This window comes from Lynx rufus, unplaced genomic scaffold (genome assembly GCF_022079265.1).
Source record: "Lynx rufus isolate CCGP_SWC_20201006 ecotype Redwood Valley unplaced genomic scaffold, mLynRuf1.p SCAF_9, whole genome shotgun sequence".
Taxonomy (NCBI): domain Eukaryota; kingdom Metazoa; phylum Chordata; class Mammalia; order Carnivora; family Felidae; genus Lynx; species Lynx rufus.
In genome coordinates, this window is record NW_025814897.1 from 89,429,269 (window position 1) to 89,453,819 (window position 24,551).

The 24,551-nt window shown below is 46.2% G+C and overlaps 1 protein-coding gene across 2 annotated transcripts in view; it reads right to left on the reverse strand.

The window, feature by feature from the left end:
• The window catches only part of PAMR1 (peptidase domain containing associated with muscle regeneration 1), a 61,326-nt gene that overhangs the window by 15,949 nt on the left and 20,826 nt on the right, over positions 1–24,551 (reverse strand). The window contains exons 3-5 of one of the 2 annotated variants that reach the window (XM_047072376.1): positions 16,890–17,004; positions 12,754–12,971; positions 10,154–10,261 (exon numbers count right to left, since the gene is read on the reverse strand). In XM_047072376.1, coding sequence (XP_046928332.1) covers positions 10,154–10,261; positions 12,754–12,971; positions 16,890–17,004 — 441 coding nt within the window. The remainder of the gene's footprint in view (positions 1–10,153; positions 10,262–12,753; positions 12,972–16,889; positions 17,005–24,551) is intronic. The other variant, XM_047072377.1, reaches the window with a different exon arrangement.

Below are 24,551 nucleotides of genomic sequence, written 5' to 3' on the forward strand. Positions count from 1 at the left end.
ACCGGGTTCTAATTCAGATGCTTCTGCTAAGAATAACCACTGGGGACTTGTTGGAATGTCTTAGCACATTTGTGCTCCCCTTGGGTTACTAGGCAGAGCTGTTGACCTAGAGATCACCATTTAACCAGGGCACACGTTGAAGTTAGTGCAGTATGACCAGTCAATCAAGGGCACAATAACCAAAGACAAGACCATTAGTGAAGGCCCAATGATGTTTCCTGAGGGTGGGACCACTCACTTTCTAGCCCCTGTCTGGAAATGCTAGGTGGCAAAGTTTGCTCAAATCCTTCAGAAGATTTCAAGTCCTTTGGGAGGTACTATAAGCTATCACCACTGGAGTCTCCACTCACTTTCACCACCCCACCAAATAAAGGACAGGGCTGGCTCTTATGCACAGAGAATGTGTGTGCATGCACACACACAAACGTGAGACAAAGAGACAGAGAGAGAGATCAATTCTTGGGTCTAACACTGGACCTTTTAAAATCAACCATACAATCATATTTTGAGCATCCTTCAGACAGTGCAATCCTGAAATACACATTATTCAGCACCGATGGAAGGCTTACGTAATATTTTAAAGAAACAATCAAATGCTAATCTAGCTGACCTGAGCTCCAGCCCTCTATTAAGTTAGCTTCTCAAATAAATATTTTCATGAGGTACTTTCAGTTGGGTCCCTCCAGAAGCAGACGGCGAGGAAGAGATTTGAATGCAGGTAGTTTATTTAGGTGGTGATCCCGGGAAGGACCAATGGTAGTGTAGGGGAAGTGAGACAGGGAAGTTCACGTTACCAAGAAAGCTACTACTGGGGACAACTGAGGCTCAATGCCATTGGCAAATTCTGAGAGACCGTGCGGAACCTACCTCAGAATTATTCTACAGAAGAAGAGGTATGAGTAATTACCTACCAAACGCAATCAATCATTTGTTGAAGGATGACGAGATAAACATTAATTCCTCCGCACCTCCAGTCTGCCCATATATATGAGCAGTGGGCTTTGGAAGCCCAAGAAAACCCTGAGGCACAGTTGCAGGAGCCTGGGATTGGAAGCCAGTGGGTCAGTATACACAGTGATGGTGTAAACATAATAAAGTCCAGCTACCTCTGTTTTTCAGGAGACGTGGATGGATTTAGCTTTTAGAAATATTTGGTGTAAAAAAAAAAAGATTAGATTTCTGTTGTTTACAAAACTGAAGTGGAAAACATTTCCCCAGCACCCATCTTTAGATAAGGAGCAAAAGGGAGTAGGGGTTGTAACAGGATGGGTGATATTTGCATCTCCCAATGAACTTGCGTCCACTTTCACTTGATATACAATTACAGCCGTACCATCTAAGGCATTTCCCTTTTTGCCTTTGCTGCCAGAACACTCAGAATCAGAGACATCTGCAGCTGCATTTCACCTAATGCAAACGTGGAAGCTGCATTCAACTCCCTCATCTGATCTAGTGTTCTCTTTCACTTGTTCGTGCCCGGCTTCTAAATCACTTGGATTCCTTCTAATTACTATTATTTACATCCTCCTGGCTTCCAGCAACGGTTTGATGTCATTTACAAAACTGCCCATCAAGAAGCATACATTTCTTTGGTCGAATCGTATATGAATGAACTGGTTATGGTAGCCAGATAGCCGCGCGAGGAAAAAACTAAACCGGGGTACTATTTTGTCTCTTTAAATAGGAGCTGAGTTTCAGAGCTGGGAGATTATCTGAGAATTTCAGCAAAGAAAACAGATCCAAAGTCAACACAATTCGTGACCCCAGCACCTGGCTGATGTTGGGGGCTGGGTGGTGGAGGCTGTTGGCCTCAATTCTTAGCATACCCTTGGTACCCGCCCATTCTCACTTGTCACCAAAATCAAGGGAACAGTTTGTGACAGAATTTACATTCTGTTTGGAAAAGGCATTAACTTTCCCACTGGGGCTTTGTTCATCCTGGAAACCTGAATGAACATAAGACCAACGCCCAGAGATGACCACCGGATGGACTCTGTTCTCCTCTCTTCCTGTTCAGCTTATATTTGAGTTCAGTGCCTTTGGACCGAACCAATTATCTCTTACCTCCACAAAAGTCTTCCCCAAACAGGCATAATGACACCCACCGGCGATGTAATTCCCACTACAAACCCTTTTTTATCTCTTTCCAGCCAATGGTATTCTGTCCCCCTGATGCTTTCCAGCCCTCTGCGGGTGTGAATGAGACAGTATCCATGTGAAATTATGCTTGGATTGCACACACTGCTGTTTATTCATCCGGCAGCAATTTGGAGGCTGAGGCTTACAATTAGCTATTTGATCTTAATCAGTATTGTCCTTGGCCCCTGGTACACTGTGTCTTTCGGATACCATTTTTCCGGTGTTTGGATGGCCTATTTACTTAGCTGACACTGCCTGTGTCTAAGAGACAGGTCGGCTTTGAAAGATGTTCAGAAAGTACTAGTCATTTTACTTTTGTTCAAAATCAACCTGACACACACTCATTTGGTAGAGTGACTGAGTAACCTACGTCACTGGTAGAAACTTAGCTGCCCTCTACCTAGTGGACCTGCTTGGTGATAGTCTTCTAGGGGCCTCCCCAAATCTCAGGCTTCTGAGTCAGCTGCTGGGTTTATGGTAGAAGGTGGGTCCTAATGCTAAACTCCCAGGGAAAATGTCTCCCAGCAGTATTGATTGTCAACTTTTCAACATATAAGAAACACTCACCATGAAAATGGCCCAGGCTAGGCAATTCGGTTCTGCTTAGCCTTGGGGATGAAGAGAATGACCTTGCAGAAGAGTCCTAAGAGACTCTGCCCACTTACTAATTCTCATCGCCACCATCACCATCACCAAAGGCCTTACTAGAGGAAGCTGTGACCGGGAACTGTGTGGCATGGGATGTTCTCCTCTGCACTTGAGAAAGGCTAAGATTAGTTCTGCCAAATAGAAGGGAAAAAACATACGGTATAGCCCTGTCCAAGCTCCTGAGTGCCTAGAGCGTAACAGATGCTCAAAAATGTTTGGCTACATGAATATATAAAGTGGCGTGGATAATAGTGCCCACCCCGTGGAGATGTTGAGACAATGGAGTGAGACAATGTCACATAAAGCACAGAGCCTGGCCTGTGCTGAGGACACAAATAAGAGCAACTACCGTTGTCGTTTTTCGTATTTGGAGGCCAGTGACAAGGTCTTACATTTTGCAGAGAGGAAGCTTTCATCTTCCAAAGCAGGGTGAGGGACAAGTGCTGATATCCCACAAGGCAGGAGCCTGTAGAGAAAAGTGGGGCCCCCCTCTAGCCTCTGTCAGGGGGCTGGGGTCAGTCTCAGGGTCCAGGAAGGCAGGGATATTTGCTCCCACCAGAAGCTCATTCCGCTTTGCTCTCATGCTCTTCTACTCTTTGCCTCCTCCAGTGCCTTCCCTCATTGCACACAGCCCGTCCCCGCTCTAATGGATTGCCTCTTCACCTCTTCAGACCCAAAATCAAATCTGCCTCCCACGATAAGTCCTGCGTCAGTGACCTCATCTGCCGAAGCAAAAGCCAAGAGGGCCCCGTCAGGGGCAGGCAAATGGAAGCAAATTCTTGGTAAACCAGTGGTGGGCCTGGCCCTCTCCACACTGATGGGTGCTCCATCCCAAGCTCTTAGAGACGGTCATACTGGAAAGTTGACCATGTGGCCTCACTTGTCCTCTTGTTACTTGCTAGAATGCTGTCCATAAGGAGAGGGATGGCTGACTCGCAAAATATATCCCCTGTATGCCGACCACAAAGCATCTTACCCCGAATGGGATATGGCAACACTCTGGCTAAGAGGCTGGAGGCCCGCAGAGCCCATCAGAGTTGATGCTAAAGCGTCATGTCGTCTATGTAGACTCAGGTTCGCCCAACAAGGAATGATCCAAACGAAAAGGAAACTTTCTCCTGAATTATTAAACAAACAAATACCTTGATAACTACATAAAGGCAGTTTCTATTGTGTTCAGTTATAGCTTTTGCTTTTCAGATCTTAATCTAAACGGGATGGCATCCCTCTAAATACACCAAGAAGGATGTCAGAGATTCATCTCCATGTTAGGGACAGAAGTGGACGGGAGGCACAGGTGTAAGGAAGTGTATGAGGAGTTAGCAGTCCACTAGCTGATGGTCTTCTTGGGGCCCCTGAAATCTCTGAAGGCTCTGGGCCATCAAGTGCTTGTGGGTAACAACTATGGATTTCCCCAGGACTCTTCATGAAATTATCCTTCTGCGTCTCATACCATCTCAAGCCAGACTGCTCGAAACATATAATGAAAACATTTAAGGGATGCCCTGGGGCAGCAGTCTCCTATATGACCACCAGGGGACTGACATAGGGCCCGCCACATGTGAAGTGAGTGACTTCTGAAAATCCCCATAAGAAAAAGGGAGGTTGACCAGATAACACTGATGCTTGGGCAACTTGCCCTGGAGTTTCCAAATCCAGTTCCTCCCGGGGCATTACTCCATCCATCATTTCTCAAAGCCCCCACTCTGAGCTGCCCTGGTTACAAAGGCTCCTTATCCCTCATGCCCAGTGTGGGTGTCTTCTCCTGGGATCTAGGATTCCTCCATGACAACGACACTGGAAGTGTCTACTTGCCCTGATAAAACCAGATCCTTCTTGCCTGTATGCAAATGCAGAGGGAGCAGTTCTTAGTATCTGGCAATGATTTACAAACAGCAGTTCACAGAGGAAACTTAGAAAGTCGAAGGGAGAATGTTCCTAAGCCCTGGAGCCCCGAGAAAGGTGTGTCATAATCATCTAGTTTGTAGAAACTGGTGCTGTTCCCCTTACCCCTTATCTGGAGAGTCCCCTGCTTTCTGCCAAACTTTTAAGTGGCCATAACAAACGAATAAACAAATGGAAAGTAGAAACAGACCTATAACTACAGAGAACGAGCTCGTGGTTGCTAGAAGGAAGGAAGTAGGGGATGGGCAAAATGGGCGAAGGGGAGTGGGAGATACAGGCTTCCGGTTATGGAATAAATAAGCCACAGGGACAAAAGGCTCAGCATAGGGAAGACAGTCAATGATACCGTAATAGCAGCGTAGGGTGGCAGATGGTGGCCACAGTTGTGGTGAGCATAGCGTGACACATAAAGAAACTGAATCACTATGTCATACACCTGAAACTAATATAACATCATGCGTCAGCTACACTCAAATTTAAAAAAATTTAAAAAACATAATGGCTCCTATTACTCAACTCAGCACCTTACATGGATTGTTTCATTGCACCCTCACAAACGCTCTGAGAAATACCTGGCATTATTTTTCTGAACTTTGTAAACAGGGAGAATGAGGCTGGAGTTAAACGACCTGCTCAAGGTCCTCTGGCTGGTAAATTGCAGGCTAAGAGTCAAACCAAGGTCTTTCTGGCCACAGAGCCCAAGCTCTCCACCCCGGGATGTACCATCTCCAGACTACAGACAAAGGTGCACCTGTCTTCCATAAATTAAGGACAAGACAGGCCCTTGGAACGGTGAAAAATCCAGGCAACTATTCCATTTTAACAGTGCCTCCCCTGAGTGATCTTGGGACAATCTGCACAACTTCCACCAAAGCCCCGCATCTTACGTCTCTGACCGGAGAGGTGATCATGACCCACTGTTGGCCTCGGCACATTCTCACTGCATCAGCATTACCGTTTCCATGAAAACCCCCAAGTTCCCAATCACTTATTCTGATGAGAAATGCGGTTGCCCCTTTGAAGCTAAAGTATAAAGTGTGCCTCTCATCTGGGGCTCTTTCTTCCCAGTCCTTGGGACAGGCTAGCGGGAAACCTTCTGATGCTCCAAACCCCAAACGAATCCAGATTCCCCCGTTTTCTTTAATTGGTGGAAGCCGGTTTGTTTTGTTCAAAGCGCGTCAGAGCCCGCAGTGTGAGCATTGTGCCCCAAGATTCAGCCCATTTCATCGTCCTTCATTAGGATGCAGGGGAGAGCCCGGGCATCGGCAACTGGGCCAGAGGAACAAAGGCAACATGGAAACTGGAACGGGGCAATGAAGCCCTCGCTCTTCACTTTTACAGAACAAGATTCCCACCATTTACTCAAGAACTTAGTTTGTCCTTGTGTCCCATACAAAGAAACAGGAAACTTCAGAGGGAAAAGAGGTGGGGAGAGCAGTTTCTTACGCGGTGGCCCAGGGAGGTTGGGGTCACTGAGGGTGCTGGCAGGAGGCTAGCTTGGCCCCAATGCTGAGGAGGGGGCCACTCCCGTTTTTTGCTCTCAGAGGAGGTCACCCGAGAGTAGGGGAAAGTCACTCCTCCTTGGGAAACAGTCTGAGGAGACACCTGGGGGCGAGGGGGCAGCACCTATGGTCCAACTGCACTGGGGGCTCTCACAGCGTCTCCACAACTGAAGGCGCCCGCCTGCGTGGGTGCTTGCTTCCTCCTCTGTCTTCACAGCCCCAGGAAGTCCGGCCATGAGATCTTCCCTCAGACCCACTTGTCTCCCTTGGAGAAGAAATCCATTTTCAACTTGACAAGAGCAGACCCTTGTCTCTCAAATGCGAGTCCTAATTCTTAATCTGAGGACTGGTGTTTCTAACAGCTCATCTCGTAAACTGGTGAAACCTCTTAGTGACAGTTTCAGCAACAGCTCTCCCAAGTTTAAATATGTGTGCCCTTTGAACTAACAGCTCGACAATCTAGGAATTGATCTTACAAAAATTCCTCTCCATATGAACCAACCAGGTAGATGTTAGGATATTCACTGAAGCTCTCTTTATAATAATATATTAAATACGGCATCAAGTCCATCTTAAGGGATTAGATGAATACAATTGTGTATATATCCCTACGATGGAATACACAGAAAATCACCCCCCCCCTTTTTTTTAATGAGGTAGACCAACATGGAGTGGCCTGGAAAAAATATCCATGATACAGGCACTGAAAACAGCACACTGAAAACAAACTTTCGTTTGAAACAGGCCTTCTTAACCTTGGCATGACTGACATTTGGGCCAGATAACTCTGTGGTCTGGGTCCACGCGTTGTAGGATATTTAGTGGCATCCCTGGCCTCCACCCACTAGAAGCCCGTGACATCCCCCGCGTCCCACCCCCGTCCATGATGACAACCAACAATGTTTCTAGAGGTTGCCAAACGCCCCTGAGGGTGGAAGTTGGGGGCAAAATCATCCCTAACTGAGAATCACTGGTTTAAAATACTGGTTTCTCAACAACTTAGGTTTGTACATTATAGCAAAAAGTCCAGAAGGACCATAGTAACAGTCTACTAGGGTCGGTTAGGGAAAGTCATGTTCTCTTTATTTTAAACACCTCTGGACTATTAGATTATTTTTATAGGCACATATTTCTTCTGTAAGTCAGTATAAAATCTATTTCTATTCCAGTCCCACTCACATTCTTAAATATACACAAAGAAAAGAATGAGAATGGCTTCTATCGAGAGACAGGGAGTCACGATGCTCTTTAGAAAAGAGTGACAGGCAGAGCTTACTTGGGAAGGTAAGTCCTTTGAGAGGAATACATAATGGACCATGAGGCCACGACCAGAGCTTATCAATTGTTCACCCACAGTTCCACTGAGCCACATGGCGAGAACCATGTCTGGGAGACCGTGACCAACATGGGAAATGCGGCATTCTAGCGTCTCGTTTTGAATTTCAGTGCCTCGCGCTCTCTGCTTCAAATCCTTCATCTGTTAAAAGGGGCATCCACCTTTTCACAAAACCTTCAGGAGGGCAGACCATTAAAGCAGCATCTATGATGTGGTTGCCCCTCATCAGATTTGGTACTACATAAATAAAAGATGGAATTCTCATTAATATTTGACTCGGTGCTTTTAAAGCTATTTTGTAAAACAAATGTCTACTCCAATTTAGGCATTTCAAAATGTACAAAGAATCCCAGAATGCTTGAGTTTCTTGTTCATTTTGAAGGAATTTCCTCCAGGGAGATTATTCCAGTTCAGTGGTATACTCAGGAGGAAAACAATAACGTAAATCTTTTTTTTTTCCTTCTTGGTTTTTCTAACTAATAGGCTATTCTAGAAATCTGCTATGGTTTGTTCAGAAATTACAAGGTAAACTGTCACAGCTAATTTTTGTGACGTTCCCCTCATTGAGTTAGTGGGGACTCCTGCTGAATTTCCTAGAAGGAAAAAGAAACCTAAATCTTACTTAAAAAAATAATAAAACATTTGGTCCCCCACATGAATGCCAGCAAATGATGTATCAGATACCCACCACCAATACCCAGTACCTTCACCCAGTTACAACTACAAGGTACGAAGGGAACTATAGTTTTTTAAGGACATTTTAAAAAGAAGCTAGGAAGAATTCTCTTGTGCATCTATGCTGGTGTTTTGAGATCAGATGTGATTTGAGCCAGTTTGTGACTCAAGATATGAATCAGTGTGTAATGACATAGTTTCCATTCTTTCTCATTATATGTATTTGTTTTGTTTTGCTTTGTGTTCTGGACAAAATGGAAATGCTGAAAAGTCGATGTTTGACTCATAAGCAACTCATAAATATTTTAGTCACAACTTTTGATCAATTTCTACCCTTCCCTCCCCCCGCCCCCAAATCCTCACTGTGCCCTGATTTGACCCAGCTTCTTAATGCATTTTGGCTTCTTCGATAATACTTCCCTTCTCTCCAATTTTACCTTGTTTTTCAAAGCTCTAGTATTGTGTAATTAGTTCATCAAGAAATTAAGCCTTCCCCCCTTTTCTTGTTTCTCGCTCTGAATTGAACCCTTTAAAGCTCAGGATCTGCCATTGTCGAGATTCCAGATTCACTCTCTACACGCAATTTCAAAACAAAGAGAAAGCAGCATTTCTCTTCCCTGCCCTACACACAACACAGCAGGTTCCAACGAGGCAGGAGCCATGAAGCAGAACATCTTTTTCTAAGCCCCCAGCATAACCATGCTCAGGTCAGCCGTGCCAAGCCAAATCAAGGGATGGTTTCAGCACCACGCAATGACACACTCAAGGGTACACTATTGACGCCACGGCTTCCGTCTGCCTTGTTGATAAGGACAACTGATGAAATTGACTGGAAAATGTCTGAACTTTATAGAATGCCATCAGACCAGGCACCTTATAGGACGACCCCAAAGTACCCGTGCATGCTAGTCTATATGGTTTTGCTTTCATTGGCCTGCACCTGAGATCTCCTTGACTATTCAAGGGCTACTGGAACCACTCATCCCACATACACAGAACGTCAGTCATGTTCTCCCGCTCATCCAGGGCAGCCCCGGGTCAATGGCTGATTGCAAGGGGGATATGGAAGCCCAGCTCCTTGCTATAAAGCCAGGATACACGCAGAGGTATAAATTACATTCCAGATTCCACTGAGGCTGGATTTTGCCTAAAATCACACCTTTGCTTGGCTTCCCTCCCTTCCCAGTCCAGCTTCCCCACTCCCTTGCCAGCTTCTCTGGGAGCACGTCCTAATACATCTCCTGACTCATACTCACCACACAGGATCTGCTGGGGGGAAGCCCTGCCTATGCCATTATCTGCCCTCCTTTGTTTCCTCCCCTGCCCCCCTCCCCAAATTTTGATTCTTCTTATTCTTGTGCGCATCTCATTCTATGCTGATAGTTGCAATCCATGACACCTGTTTCAGGTCTCAAACTTTGGTTGTGACACATGTCACACAAGGCTTGGTGACCAGTGACCCTTGATAAATGATTGCTGGTCATGATGTTGAGTTCCTCTCTGCTGATGGCTTCAGACCATGCAACAACATACTGGAATCTATAGATGCTTCCCTGGGGCACAACTCCAAAATTCAGATCTTGCAAAGGACAGGGAGTTCAGACTGAGAGCCACAGGAGATTTTATGATGGTGGCTTTCTCCTGTTGGCACTTCTTCCGTGTTTTTGAGCTCTGAATATTATTCAAGCCCTTGAAGGCATATCTTTTTGGGAACTATATGCAGCGGGGGAGATGTGGAAATGTCAACGGGAAGACCTAAGTGGTTCCAAATATCCTGACTCAGAGGCAGCCCAGCCCCGGGAACCACTCGACGGGAATGTCCACATTATGTGCCACCCTGGACACACCGTCCTAAACACCAAGAAACAACATACTTCATAAGCTCCCAGAGCCTTCTTCATGCCAGCCCCATGTGACTCCCCAACCCTCACTCCAGAAGCATACTCACGATTTTCACAGTGCTGCCCGGTGTAGCCTGCCAGGCAGGCACATTTGTAAGATCCGGTTTTGTCAAGGAGGCAAGTGCCATCATGGAAACAGGGAGAAGAGGAACATGCTGTAAGAGAAAAGGCAATTTCCCTCAGCGTCACTGCGGTGAGTCAGTTTCCTCAAGCCTGGAGCCTCGACCAGGGTCTTTCACTTGCCTTTTGCAGTCTCCTTGCAATATTTTTACTTCTTTTACTGGATCCACATTACCGTCACTTGAGAATGCCTAAAATCGGTGCTTATCTGATGCTATTTGATATTTTCAAAGGCCCCAGAAGTATGCTTCTATGGTCTGAAAAGCCTAAAGCCAACATAAACAGGCACACCACAGGATTAAAGTGGAAGCATGCCTTTACCCCTCCCATAAAGACTCCAGGGGAGACAGGCATCCTCAGGCAGCTTTAGATCCTTTTTTTTTTTTTTTTTTTTTTTTTTTTTTAAGAAAGCTCAGGGTCCTGGGTACTAGGGGAAGGAACTGGAAGATCTCCATGACACTGTCAAAAGCGTACTTGAGAATTTCCTAACATACATTCTGTAAACATTAGTCTCTTGAGATGTTGATACATTCAACTAAGAAAGGGTTCTAAGCTCAAATATGGTGGGCAAGTGCTACTGGTATTAAATGGCAACGAACCAGATTTCTTTACTGCAGAACTTCTCAGAATGTTCCATGTCCTAATGCGCACTGCAGATATCTAAGAAGGCACATCATGTCTGGCCTTTCCCAAGCTTATCTGGCCTCAGAACCTACATTTTACAGGGAACTACTCTTCTGCAGAGAATACTTTGGGAAACAGAGGTCTGTGTCCTAACCACTAACCCTCCATTCATTTACCCTGACATGGAAATAGATCACTGGGTCCGGTTCCACAAGCCCAAACTGAGTGCTTGCTCTGTGTGAGGCAACTGGAGAGACAGAAAGATGAACAGGACACGTGTTTACCAAATCAGGGCTTTTTGACAAAAAATATACGACTATCACCTGAAGCATAATTCACTTAGCGTTGGGAAAGGGGAGAGAGTGTTGTAAGACGTTCAAAGTAGGGCAAAGTCACAACCCGTTGGACCAAGAGAGAAGGTTCAGCAGAGGAGGATGAATGGGAGACAAACCCTGAAGGTTGGGATTTGATGCACAGGTGTGGAGGAGGTGACATTAGCCTGAGGAGAAAATTCAAGTACACACATGCAAACAGGGTGTGTGAGAAGCCACGAGTGCTACTCTCCACTTGACGACGCAGACCAGAATTTCCCAAATTCTCCAGAGGGGGCTGAGGAGTCCACTTCGGGGGAGGAAAAGACCCTCCTGGCCCTCCCCTTAGTCACAGGGTCACAAGCTGGCAAGCTGCCACTGCTTCTACCTGGCTTCCCTGACAGCCAGCCCTGCTGTCTGTCACGAGTACCCACATAAGTATCTCAAGTGTGACCCCTCCACCCCCTGCCCAGCCTCGGCCAGCCACGTATTACCAAGGGGGTGGATCAGCCGGAGGCTGACCACACCACACCACACCACAGAAGCACACTTCCAGAACCCCCAGGCCCGCACAGCTCTACAGGGAACATCCTCTGTGAAGGCAGCGGGCACACAGGGGAGCCGCAGCTGCTGAGAGCTCACGTGGAGACATTCCAAGGGATGGGCAGGTGGGCGGGGGGGGGGTCTCCCAGTCTCACCAAAAGGACAAGGCTGCAGAAGGATGATCCCACTGCCACCATCACTCTTCCTGAGTCTTTCGTATCATACCTTCCGTAGGAAGCCACAGCAATCAAAATGCCACAACAATGCCTAATTGAGTACTTAAAAAACCCCAGAACTTTAAGCCTGGGCTTAGTTTGTAAAACCTGATGCAATTCAGTCTCAGAACAGGGAGAGCTGAGGGGGTTTCCTTAGAATGGAGCGTTTTGCGCATTTTGGTCAAATCCTACTTCCTGATATGAATAGGGCAGGAGTTAAAGTCAAGCTCAGAGTTGCTCACAAAGTAAGTGGCCCTCACCACTGAGTTAAACACTTTTGATGCCTATCTTGCAGATAACAGAGGGAGGCTCAGGGCAGGCCTAGGGTTGGGCAGCTATTGAGTGCATCCTATGTACCAGACACTAGGCTACATTCTTCATCCACTCCATCTCCCAGAGCCTCCGTAATGGAGCAGGATCTAGGCATATTCCCTTATGTGCTGATTAGGAAACTGAGGCCCAGAGAAGTAGAATTTACCCCAGGTCACACGGCTTAATCTGCCAGAGCTCCAAAGCTAATGCTCTTAACCATGAGATCCCCCCCCCCACAGTGTGATCCATAGAGCCAACCGCTTTGTGACCTTGGACAAATTACCTACCCTCTCCCTGCTCCAGCATACGAGGGCGTCCATAATTCCTAGCTATGCTTCTGGTGAACATCTGTGAAATATACCTCGCCATTTCTTTCTTCCTTCTCGATGTGTAGGTTGCTTCTGAGAACTCAGCCCACTGGGTTTTAATAAGGCTGAGCAGGGAGAAGGAGACGTGCACAGAAAGGAGATGTTCGTCTGGAGCATAGCCATAAGATGCTACACTTGTCTCCACGGCCTTTACCTGTGATCTCCTCAAATACAGCATGGAAGCCATCAAAATTCTTGGAGCCATCTGAATGGAAGAGGATGTGGAGCGAAGAGTCTGTGCTCCGGATAGGAGCTGGCCGCTCATTGCCACAGAAGCGTTTGATGATCCGGCCATTGCTGCTGTCCCCGTCACGGACCTCAACATAGTCATACTGGCACATGTAGTCGAACTCCAGACTCAACATGATGAACCTGTGGGTGGAGAGAGTGACAGCACAAAACAGGTGGACCCTGACCATCCTGAGACTCCTGAGACCCCTGAGCAAGTTCCAGACCAGATGATGAACAGGTCTCAGAAGAGTGGTACCACTGGCCTGATCTGATAGAAAAAGGGTCCTGGACAATGTGAGATGAGATGAATTTCTTTTAACAGAGGGGCATGTATACGTCTGCTGTCCCCATGTGTATGTGCATGCCCAGACAGAGGGAGTACCTATTCCATTCAGAAAATCTCTGCACATAGCTGGCCTCTCTTACAGGGGTACTTTTCCACCCATTCTGCCTGGCTGGTTCCTTCCTATCCTCAGGCCTCACCTTAAATATCCTCTCCTCAAAGACACTTCCCTGACAACTCTTTCTAAAGGAGATCCTCTGTTCTCTTCATAGTGAGGATACTAATTTTAACTCCTCAAATTTATCTTCTTGATTGTGTGTGTGTGTGTGTGTGTGCGCGCGCGCGCGTTCACATGCATGAATCCCTATCTTCTCCACTAGACTGCAAATTTCTTGAGTGTAGGAGAGAACATCTGTCTTATTCCATCAATGTTTTCATTGTGCCTAACACAGTGCCTGGCATATAGAGATGCCAAGCAAATATTGATGAAGATATGGTTGAATAGATACTATAGTATAATTTTACAACTGAAGAATGGAAAAAGTATACATTGCCTTGCAAAACTCAATAAAAGAACAAAATCTCTGCACATTCTTCTATTTTAATGGAAGAATATGAAGGTAATTATCCTCTGGGTAGCAATAATTCTTACCCCAAACAGTAGAAAAGGTAGCACTATATCAGAATTTCAGAAACGGGGGAGATCTGATAAACGTGTGTTTGCCTAAAAGGGTCTCAGGTTTGGAAATACTGGAATACATCAGATCAAAAAAGCAGAAGATGAACGCAAGCTTCCACTGCCAACAGACAAGACAGGAGGCAGCCACATCCCAGAGCAAGAGAGGAAAAGCCATTTTTCAAAATATTCCCAAGGGAATGCCTGGGTACTGAGTTCACAGAATATACATCTTTATCTTCTCCTCCGAGTTTTGGAGAAGAAGCAGGAAAAGACAGAAGAGTGCACAACTGCCACCTGAAAAGCTGGGACAAGGGTCTATTTCTACCACTTGGGGTGAAATGTTCAATAGTCAGGATTAGAGAACACTAGAACATAGTGAATCAGTATATTTTAAATGCACCTAAGGATCTTACGAAAAAGAAGCCCTCTAACTACGTATGGCTAGTGTTTGTTTTACAAAGTTTTTATCACAAAACTTTTTGTAAAGGACTGTAAGGGCCACTAATCATGCTTTGTGAAACGTGGTCTAATATCTAAGGACCTGACTTCTCATCCAGATGCCACTGCTAGGTCACAGTGGGCCTTGACAGATGAGTTCTTTCTCCAGACTTTAGTAACTCTGTCTGAAAAGGGAAGGAGGAGGGACAAGGCCACCACCCAAAAGAGACCACAGCTTTTTCTGAGACCAAAATATGAGACAGTCCAAGTTGTATTTATGTTCATACCCTCGTTCATTCATGTACTTAACATCTATCTGTGGCAGGCCTGCTCTGTGGCTGGCGCTGTTCTAGGTGCTGAAAGCACAGCAGTGACCCAACTAAATACACCCAACTAGTGCCTGCCCTAATAGAGAGTAGTTCTGATTTGGTGAACAAATAATAAGCAAGGAAACCAGAATACAAGGTAATCTCATAGAGTATTAAGCACTGTGAATAAAATAAACTGGGTAAGAGCATGAAGAGTAACTGGGGAGGGTAAGCTTTTTATGCAATGTGGTCAAGGAAGACCTCTCTGAACTTGATATCTGGGCAGACACTTACATGATGAAACAGAGTCAGTCATGTGAAGGTCACGGGGAAGAGAGGCCCAGGCAGGGGGCTCTGCAAGTGCAAAGGCCCGGAAGCAGTAATGAGTTTGGTGCATTTGAGGAACTGAAAGAAGGTCAGGGATGCTGCATGATGGAGTGTAAAGAGGAGACTGGAATGAACTAAGGAGGAGAGCAGAATCCAGATCCAGCATCCTGAATCCAGATTTGATTCCAAGCCTCATAGGAAAAAACTGGAAGGTTTCGACAACAGAACTGGACTTAGGATTTTAAAGGGTCACTCTTGTCACGGAGGAGAGAAAGGAGCAGAGCTGACAAGAGTGGAAACATGAGCCAGTTAGGAAGCCGTGAGAGAACTGAGGTGAGATTGTGGTGGTATAAAGTGGAATAGTGACACTAGAGTCAGATGCGGATGGATTTGAGATTATTTTACAGGTAATAAAATAGATTTTGTGGTGGTCTGGCTGTGGTAGGTGATAGAAAGAGGGGCATCAGGGATGACCGCTTGGCTTTTGGTCTGAACACTGTACATATGCATCAGTGTTTCCTATTATTATTATTATCACTGGGCAGCAGGTCCAGATTTGACTAGAAGGAAAGAAATCTACCTATTTGCAGGCCTCCCTAGGGGCGTTCCCAGGCGGGTGATGTGCTTCTCCAATCCCTCCACCATTTTGGGTTTTTGCTTGGGGACAGATTTCCCTTATATCCTGGATCTTGGAGAAGCTCCTCCTTTAAGGGGACCCTTTAAGGGGACCATCTGGCCTGGTTCCTGAGGTGCTGAAATAATATGCAGCATTTAACACCTCCCCTCACCATCTCTGGCAGACCCCACCTGAAGCACCTGAAGCAGAAGGGTGTGGGCCTTCAGATGTTCCTTGTGCTAACCTTCCTCTAGAAAAGTCCAATTGATGAGACTCACTCCCAACCCCAGATCCTACAGGAATGGGGAGACCAGCCACTGAGGGCCAGCCTTGATGAGGAGAACTGAGAAGGGGACCTGTTTTGCTGGATCCTTCCCGGGCAGGGTACCATGCGGTCCCTCCTAGAGGATAGAAAGCCATCTGAGGAGCCAGCTGGAATGTGGAAACTTCCACTGATCCATCCAGAAAATACTTATTGAAAACCCATGCCCTAGAAGATTAGAAATTTCCATTACTGCCAACCTCCCCCCCTGGTTAGAAAAGGAAAAGCTAAGTGGACAATAGCCCTAGAAATCCTAGGGGTGAGTGGGTCACTCTGATTCCCTAGAGAGTTAAAGGAGAGGTGTTTGCCAGGAAAAAGGAGATACACTGGAGGCAGGGAGAAGTTCTTTCAACGTTCATTCATGCAACAAGTATCTATCAAGCACCTATGATGTGTACTGCGTACTGTACCCAGCACTAGCATGCAGCAGTGAACAGTTCTCTCTTGTGTTATTTATCTACAGTTACAACAAGACTGGATCTACACTTTGTACTATGGCATAAATTGCATATTTGTGAGGACCCCAAAGCTTCATAAGAAGAGATGACTTATCTTCCATGCAAGTGAAAAAAAATTGGTTTATTTGTTTCAGATGTGGTTGTTGTTTTCTGAGGACATCAGCGAAAGGAGCTGATGAGTATAAATTCCTTGAAGGTTAGATCCGTGCCTTTTAATTTTTTCACTTTCCTCCCATAGAACCCAGCCCAGTACTGGGTGAACAGGAAGACTTGGTAAAGATTTGTGGATGGGTAGACTGCTATCAGTATTCTGTTTTGTTGGTGTTATCCTTGGTTCAAAATTACCTAAGCAACCCCTGTCCTAGGGCAGTGAATGACAAACATTTCATTGGTCGTAGTTTTGACCAGGTTTATTCCATGGAATTGCCAAGACGTTAAAAACAAACAAACAAACAAACAAACAAACAAACAAACAAAAGGCTCCATTGTACATTTTCTGAATAAGGTACATTTTCTGAATTTTCTGATGGTTAGCCTTTGGTCACTAGGATCCAGGGCACTCAGTCCTCTTACTGTGTTTCCGTATAACCTCAAACTCCATAATTCTGATCCCAGCCCCTTCCCTTACCTTAGCTGGATGATGAACCCAGGTTTGGCATGAATGGTCCATTCACAGTGAGCATTTAGAGGGTAGCTCTCCAACAAAATCTGACCCTTTGAGGCTCGCAGAACCTGGCCACATCCTGGGAAGAGAAGATTGGGGCATGGAAATTGGAATAAACAGGAAAGAGATGGCAGAAGGTCTCAAAGAGCCTTTGTGCTCATCCCACACCCCTGAGAACAGAATGGAGAAGGAAATTACTTTCTCAAGCACCTGGCAATGTGCTAGGAAATTTGCATAGGTTAATTCACTTAATCTACTCAACAGCTTGAAAAGGGAAGTAATATCATTCCAGTTTTCCATCTGGGAAAATGTATAACAAGAGAGTTAAAGAAATAGCTTGTTGAGGAGCTCCTGGGTGGCTCAATCAGTTAAGCACCTGACTTTGGCTCAGGTCATGATCTCACGGTTCATGGGTTCGAGCCTCACATCGGGCTCTGTGCTGACAGCTCAGAGCCTGGAGCCTGTTTCAGATTCTGTGTCTCCCTCTCTCTCTGCCCCTTCCCTATCTGTGCTCTTCTTGCTCTCTCAAAAATAAACATAAAGAAATTAAAAAAAAAAAGAAATAGCTTGTCGAGCCACTAAGTGACAGAGCAGAGGTTCAAACCTAACTGTATCTGAATATAAAGTCCAAGCCACTCTATCATTCTGCCTCCCCAAGACTTCCATATGCCAACCTGCTGACTCCACCCTGAAAGGCTTTATTTTTAACTATTTAGAGAGAGAGAGAGAGCATGAGTGGGGCAGGGGTAGAGAGAGGGCGAGAGGAGGAGGGAGGGAGAGAGAGACAGAGAGACAGAGTGGGAGAGAGAGAATCCTAAGCAGGCTTTGCACCATCAGCATAGAGCCCAACTTGGGACTTGAACCCACAGACTGTGAGATCAAGACCTGAGCTGAAGACTTATGCTTAACCAACTGAGCCACCCAGGATCCCCCACCCTAAAAGGCTTTGAAAGTAGACACAGTGGCCTTTGTCTGAAGCCTAAATCTGCATAAGACCCTTGGTCTGTGTTCCCTGAACATGCTCTACTCCACAAATACAACCCCAAAGCAACTCTTTCCTGACCTCTTTCTATCCACTTAGAACATTTATGTGTCAATTTTTGTTCTACGTGCAATGATGTAATAAATGCCTCCTTAACACATGACACCAGAAGGGGGACATGCTCTCCACCAGCTGGGCTGCATTACTGGTTTTCTATTTTTTTCCTAGCCCCCAACCCCTTTTTTCCAGACAAACTTTCATGAAAACCACCAATTAGAAAACATGGATCCAAGAGGTTCTTCTGCTTGAAACTGGGGGTCAAAAGCCCTCCACCCTCACTATCGCCCTGGTTCCTTGAGTTACCTCCCAGGAATCACTAAGATTTGAAAACCACTGGACTAAGTCTTCATTAAAATACGTCATATTCTCTAGTGTTAAGATAAGCACAGGTGTGCAAGATGCACCCTAGTTTCACGAAAGAGTTTGGGGAAAATGTCTTGAATTGGTTTATAGGAATAAAATTATCTGGGTCATGTAAGTAAACACTATTTTCTACCAGAGTTGTCAAACTACAATCCATGGGCCAAATGTGGCTCACTGCCTGTTTTTGCCCATAAAGTTTTATTGGAACAGAGCCACACCCATTTTTTATTCATGGTCTACGGTTGCTTTCAAATTATAATGTCAGAGTTGAGCAGTTCTGACAAGAAACAGACAGCAGGGCCCACAAAAATGAAAATATTTACTAGCTGCTCCTTCACAGAAAAAGTTTATCTAACCCTGCTCTATACAGAAATCCAGTTTGACCTCATAAACTCTAGGTACGCAGTTACACTCAATAGCTCCTCCCCCCAAAGTATAAATTCTCATCGCTTAGAATAAAAATATTAACGTCAGTGGACACTGCTCCATGGCAAGATAGTGGTGGTGACATTTCTACAACGTCAGGGAAAGAGCTCAGATTCTGCTTCCGATGAGCTGTGAGGTGTGAGCCTTCGGCTTTTGTGACACCTACTGCCAGGCTGGTTGCACAAGTCATGTCTTTGCTCGGACTTTCACTTTTGCTGCTGTCCTGGTCTGCCAGGGAGAAGCATGGTCCACCTCTTTCCACTGGGGGTCCCCGTCCCGCCCAGCCTCCGCCATCCCTCTCTGCAATCCGTTTCACCAATATTTGAGTCTCCGCACAGCAGCCAAAGCCACCTCTTAAAGAGATAAATTAGATCACATTGCTTTCTTGATTCCTCCAAAGGCTTTCTTGACCCTCCAAAGGCTTCCCGCTATGCAAATACCTTCCCACAGATGTTCATGGCCCGGCCTCACTGAGTGCCCAAGCCCACCCTCTGCCCGGTCCCCACTCCCGCTCATCTGTCTCCTCACACTGCCCCAGGGACACCAGCCTCATTTCTGTCCCCAACTCTGGGCCTTGCCCTTGCTGCTCTTAGCCTGGCAGGTTTGTCTTCTTCCACATCTCTGTTCTTTGCGAATTCAGTTCAAATGCCATTGCTTCAAAGAGACCCCATGTCTCTACAGGAACTGCCTTTATTCTACTTTTGTTTTCTTCATAACACACATCACTATTTGGAATTATCTAGCTTATCTGCTCACTCACTTTAGTAGAGCTGGGACCTTTTCTAGCTTGTACACCTGGAATGGAGCCAGGTATGTAATAGGTTGAATGAATGAATGAATGAATGAATGATGATACTATCACAGGCCAGGCACTGGCTGAAACATTTACAAACACCCTCTCATTTAATGCTCTTGAGAAACCTAGGAGAACACCATTCATCTCTCCATTTCCCAGATGCCGAACACTGAGGATAGAAGTTAGGTGACTTCCTCAAGGCCAGGAGGCCAGGAGGTCAAAGTCTGCAATCGAGTGTTTTAACTCTACAGTACTGGTTAAGAATGGAGACTTCAGAGCCCCCACTGCCCTCGGTTTGAGACTCAGCTTTATCTTCATTGGCTGTGTGGCTTTGGGCAAGTTACCTCCTCTCTCAGAACCTCAGGAAACCGGAACCAAATGGGAATAAAACTGGCACCTACGTCATGTGATTTTGTGAGACTTGAATCAGGTTATGGGCGGAAAGCCCTAAACAAAGACATCAGTAAATGTTAGCTGCTGCTGGTTGGTGGCAGAACCGGGATTTGAACTTGGATCCGTCTAGTACCAGTGCTGGGTCTTGGCTGGTATGTTCAACTGTCTTGGGGGCTTTCTAGGGTAGCTCTGTCCCACTCACATTTCGAAGCAGTAGGATTTTTCCACTGCCCTGAAAAAGAGACATTGAATCTCCCCCCACCCCCACCCTCAGCCGTGTTTTCTGAAGTGCACGTTCCTCCTTCCTGCACACCTCACACGCCATCGCCCCCATCCGCCCATCTGCTGCCCGGCTACGGAAGTGATACGTTGGGTGTGAGAGACAAAAAAAGAAACCTGCCTGCACAGCCTCCACCCTTTGGGGACTGGCAGCTTCCCAGCCTGCAAGGTGTTAAATCCCAGCTCCCACAGCAAACCTCCTGCAGGGACCCTGAGTGAGAACCAGCAGCAAATGCTGCCTGCCTGCTTCCCTGCATATGGAAGCTGGACTCAGGCAGCAGGGAAACCGGGCCTCTCCTCATGGCCGGGGGTGCCGGTGCCCATCCCAGTCAGGTCTCCTTGGCAGGACCATTCAGGCTTTAGCCAGACCCAGGATCTCATGCAGCCTCTGGAGAGGCTGGGGCCTCCATTCCCACCCGGGTGCTGGCCCCTGGCCATGTGAAATGCAAGACCACTTGGTCCTGCAGGCCCGGGGCTGTCCTTCAGAAGTAGCCAGGACTCCAAAGCACATGCCATGCCTCGGTTCCTCCTGATGTTTTCCTTCTCCTTCTGGGGGGAAGGGAGGAGTTGACCCCAAGACGGCGGACAAGTTCCAACCAACCAGACACAAAGAGGCCACTTCTCAGAAATGTGCTCAGGGGAGGGGTGCTGGGCACAGGGGAGAGGAGGAAGGAGCCCTACCCCCTGCCCACCCCAAGGGGCTCCTTCAGCTCCCTTTCCACTCTTGCCTCCTCCCCGGGAACTGGCGGGCCTGGGTGCAGGGCGGACTCAGTGCACCTCTCTGTCTAGAGCAGAACAGTGAACACAGCTGAGTGTTCCCGCCAAGGAGGCACTGCTGGCCAACCAAGCAGGTGGTCCTGAGTCTGAAAGACCAGAGCAGGCAGTGGGCCCGGAAACGTGCTCAGATTCCCCGACGATGTCTTGTTGCAGGGGGAAGTGGGGCGTGTGTGTATGCGTGTAGGGGTGTTTGCCAGCGAAGCCACACTGTCCCCTGGGCTCTCAGATCCTGGACTCCTCTCCAACCCCGCCCCCCCCGACCCTTCTCTGTTGCTATGAGCCAAAATAGGAGAGTTAGCTGGAGAGACCCTACTGCTGCAGAGCCGAAGGGAAATCTCCATTAATTTCTAAACCGGCAAGAGAGCTGGAAGGTTCCCAACAAAAATGAACACCGAAGCACTCAGACAAAAGTCTTGCTATCTCCAGCATGGAGGGCGGGGAAGGAGGAGCAAGAGACAGACACAACAAGCTTCTGAGACATGGTTGGGGTTTTGTTGTGTTTGTTTTGTTTCTTAAATCTTTCCTCTTGGGAGTGGTGGGGGGGGGGTGCAGAAAGGAGTAAAGAAAGCAAGCATTCAGACAGAGGCATTTGCATGTTCTTCCCTCCTTCTGAGAGGACTCCAGGGCAAGACTCAAAATGATTAAGGGGCAGTCGTGAAGTCAGGCTGGGTCCGCTTCCGCTCAGCCTTTTACTAGCTGTGTGACCCCAGACAAGTTCTCCAGATTCTCAAGGCCAAGACTTCCTCATTTGGAAATGAGAATGTTCCTTCCACCATGTTGTTGTTTTCTTATTTGTTGTAAGGATTAAACAAGATAGATCATTTTGTAAAGCATTTAGCATAGTACCCGATAGGTAAAATGCTCAATAAACGGCAACTAATTGTGTTATTTCTCGAGTCCTGTCTGGATCTGAGACGCTATTTTGGCGCAAGACTCGCTGGGGATGCCCCAGCCTGCTCCAAGGCTCCTAAGGGCCTCCTGACAGCATTGGCTACATCCCTAAACCCATTTAGACCCAGGAACCCAGACACTGATGGCAGAAGAAATGCCTGGATGATGACATGGGGACGACCCACGTTCCAGGCCAGGAGCCGCGGGGGAGCTCACACCTTTCACGTGACTTGTATCATCCTACCATGACCTGCTAGGCCCCTGCACAGGAACTCGGAGTGAGGACCTCAAGTGCCTCCCACAACAAGAAACGATTTAGGATAGGGGGTGAGAGACTGGGCTCTGAGGCCTGGCTTCTGAATTGGCATCTTCCCTCTGCTACTTACAAGCTACATGACAATAGGGAAGTTACTTAACCTCCCTGTGCCTCAGTGTCCTCACCTATAAGACAGCTTTGATGAGGAATGATGGCTTAGGACATGAAGGCACTTAGAACAATGCCTGGTTCATAATAAGTGCTAAAAGATGGCTTTTATCAGGGGCTCAGATCTTAATCAGGAACCGTCAGATGTCTAGGAATAACTCCATGGCTCACCTTATGATTTGGCCTATAATCTCAACTAATTTGATACATTAGAGTGATGGTTTACTGAATTGTTTGCCTCCCCCCGCCCCATGACACAGTTCTGTGAGAGCAGGGGCCTTGTCTGTCTTGTTCACACCTTTATATGCATGGAGTAGGTGTCCAAATAATTGTTAACTGAATGAATGCCTATACCAGATAAACTCAAACATCTCCCCGCCCAATCAAACCATTCTGAAAGCCCCTCATCTTTGTACTAAGCGGTCTGTCCACTTAGTTGAAACAACTGGCCAGCAAGAACAGTGTCTGCCACTTTGCTGTAGAAAGTCTGTCCTCCCCAAAGTCATCAGGATCTTTGCAAAAATAGTAGAGATTGAACTCTGCCAATTCAACTCAAAAGAGAGGATCTGGGCTTGGGTAGCACAGAGAACTTCAACTGCTGAATAAAAAAAAAAAAAAAAAAAAGGATTTCTCTGTGCTTTAGTTTGGCTGATTTCTATTAAATATGTGTTTAAGTTCCCCAATCCTTTCTTCATTGTGACCAATCAACTGTTAATCCCCTCCAATGAATACAGTAGTGTGTGTGTGTGTGTGTGTGTGTGTGCGTGTGTGTGTGTGTGTAGACTGGTTTTCGGTTATGAAATTTCTTTTTAACACTTTCCAAATATATCCTGAAATTTCTCATCTCTTCTTTCCTGTGGAACCTTTAGTATATTTAAAGTTATTTTATTTCATTTATTTATTTATTTTTATGTAAGCTCTACGCCCAACATGGGGCTTAAACTCATGACCCTGAGATCAAAAGTTGCATGCTTTACTACCAACTAAGCCTGCTGGGTGCCCCTATTAAAAAGCGTTTTTATTCCTTAACCGAAAATTCCAGTATTTGATCATGCATGGTCTGTTTCTTTTGACTGATTTTTTCTCTACGCTGAAGGCTATATTCTCTTGCTTCTTCACAATAGAAAATACATATTTTTCTTTTGACTGGTAATATCCTTTCCTCTATTAGGCAGGGAAGATGAGGGGCTGATCATTTGGAACCAATCAGAAATTAAACTAGTATGAAGCAGGATGGGATATATGATTCTTCTAGAGGGATCTTGAAATTGAAGCACCAGAAACCTAAAAAAAAGTCTGTCTTTGATTTTCAACACTCCCCCTGAACCTCCCCCCCTCAGCTTCCTCCACCTCCATAATTGTAAGACTGGGAAACTGTGAGCTTTTGAGACTTTGAAATCACCAAGTTTTTGAAGTTGCAAAACTCCAGCATCCCGAGATCTTCTGCTTTGCAGTCTTGCCCGAGACTCTGCTTGCTCGGCGCAATTGCATTTAAGAAAATACTTGAATTGCCTTTACTTTGGGGTCTCCTTTAGATACAAGTTCAGCAGGCTGGCCCACAGGTTCATCACAAGTCTGGCTAGCCCCCCCACCCACCCACCTCTTCCACCTGCCCTGCCCTCAGCTTCATAGCTAGCCCTGGTCTAAGGTATCCTGGATGACCCGCCTACCCAGGAAGAACTTATTCCTCTGGAATTTAGATTCTTTTAGATTTTGTGTTCACGGATACTTGACAGCTTTAAAGAAAACTGTGGATTTTCTTTGGTTTATCAAGTGATTTCTTGCTATTTGAGCAGGAAGGAAGGCCTTTTTCATGTCCTCCTACACCCTCGCCAGAAACTGAGCAATGATTGATGAGTTCTTTGACAATATAAAATCCTCTTCAGGGGCGCCTGGGTGGCTCAGTCGGTTAAGTGGCCGACTTCGGCTCAGGTCATGATCTCGCGGTCCGTGAGTTCGAGCCCCGCGTCGGGCTCTGTGCTGACAGCTCAGAGCCTGGAGCCTGCTTCGGATTCTGTGTCTCCCTCTCTCTCTGACCCTCCCCCATTCATGCTCTGTCTCTCTCTGTCTCAAAAATAAATAAACGTTAAAAAAAATTTTTTTTAAATAAAATAAAATAAAATCCTCTTCAAAGGTTCAGACATGAATTCCCTGCAGTCACAGCTTTAGCAATATAAAATATGTTATATATAAATATATATAGTATATATATAAATATATATATAGTATATATAT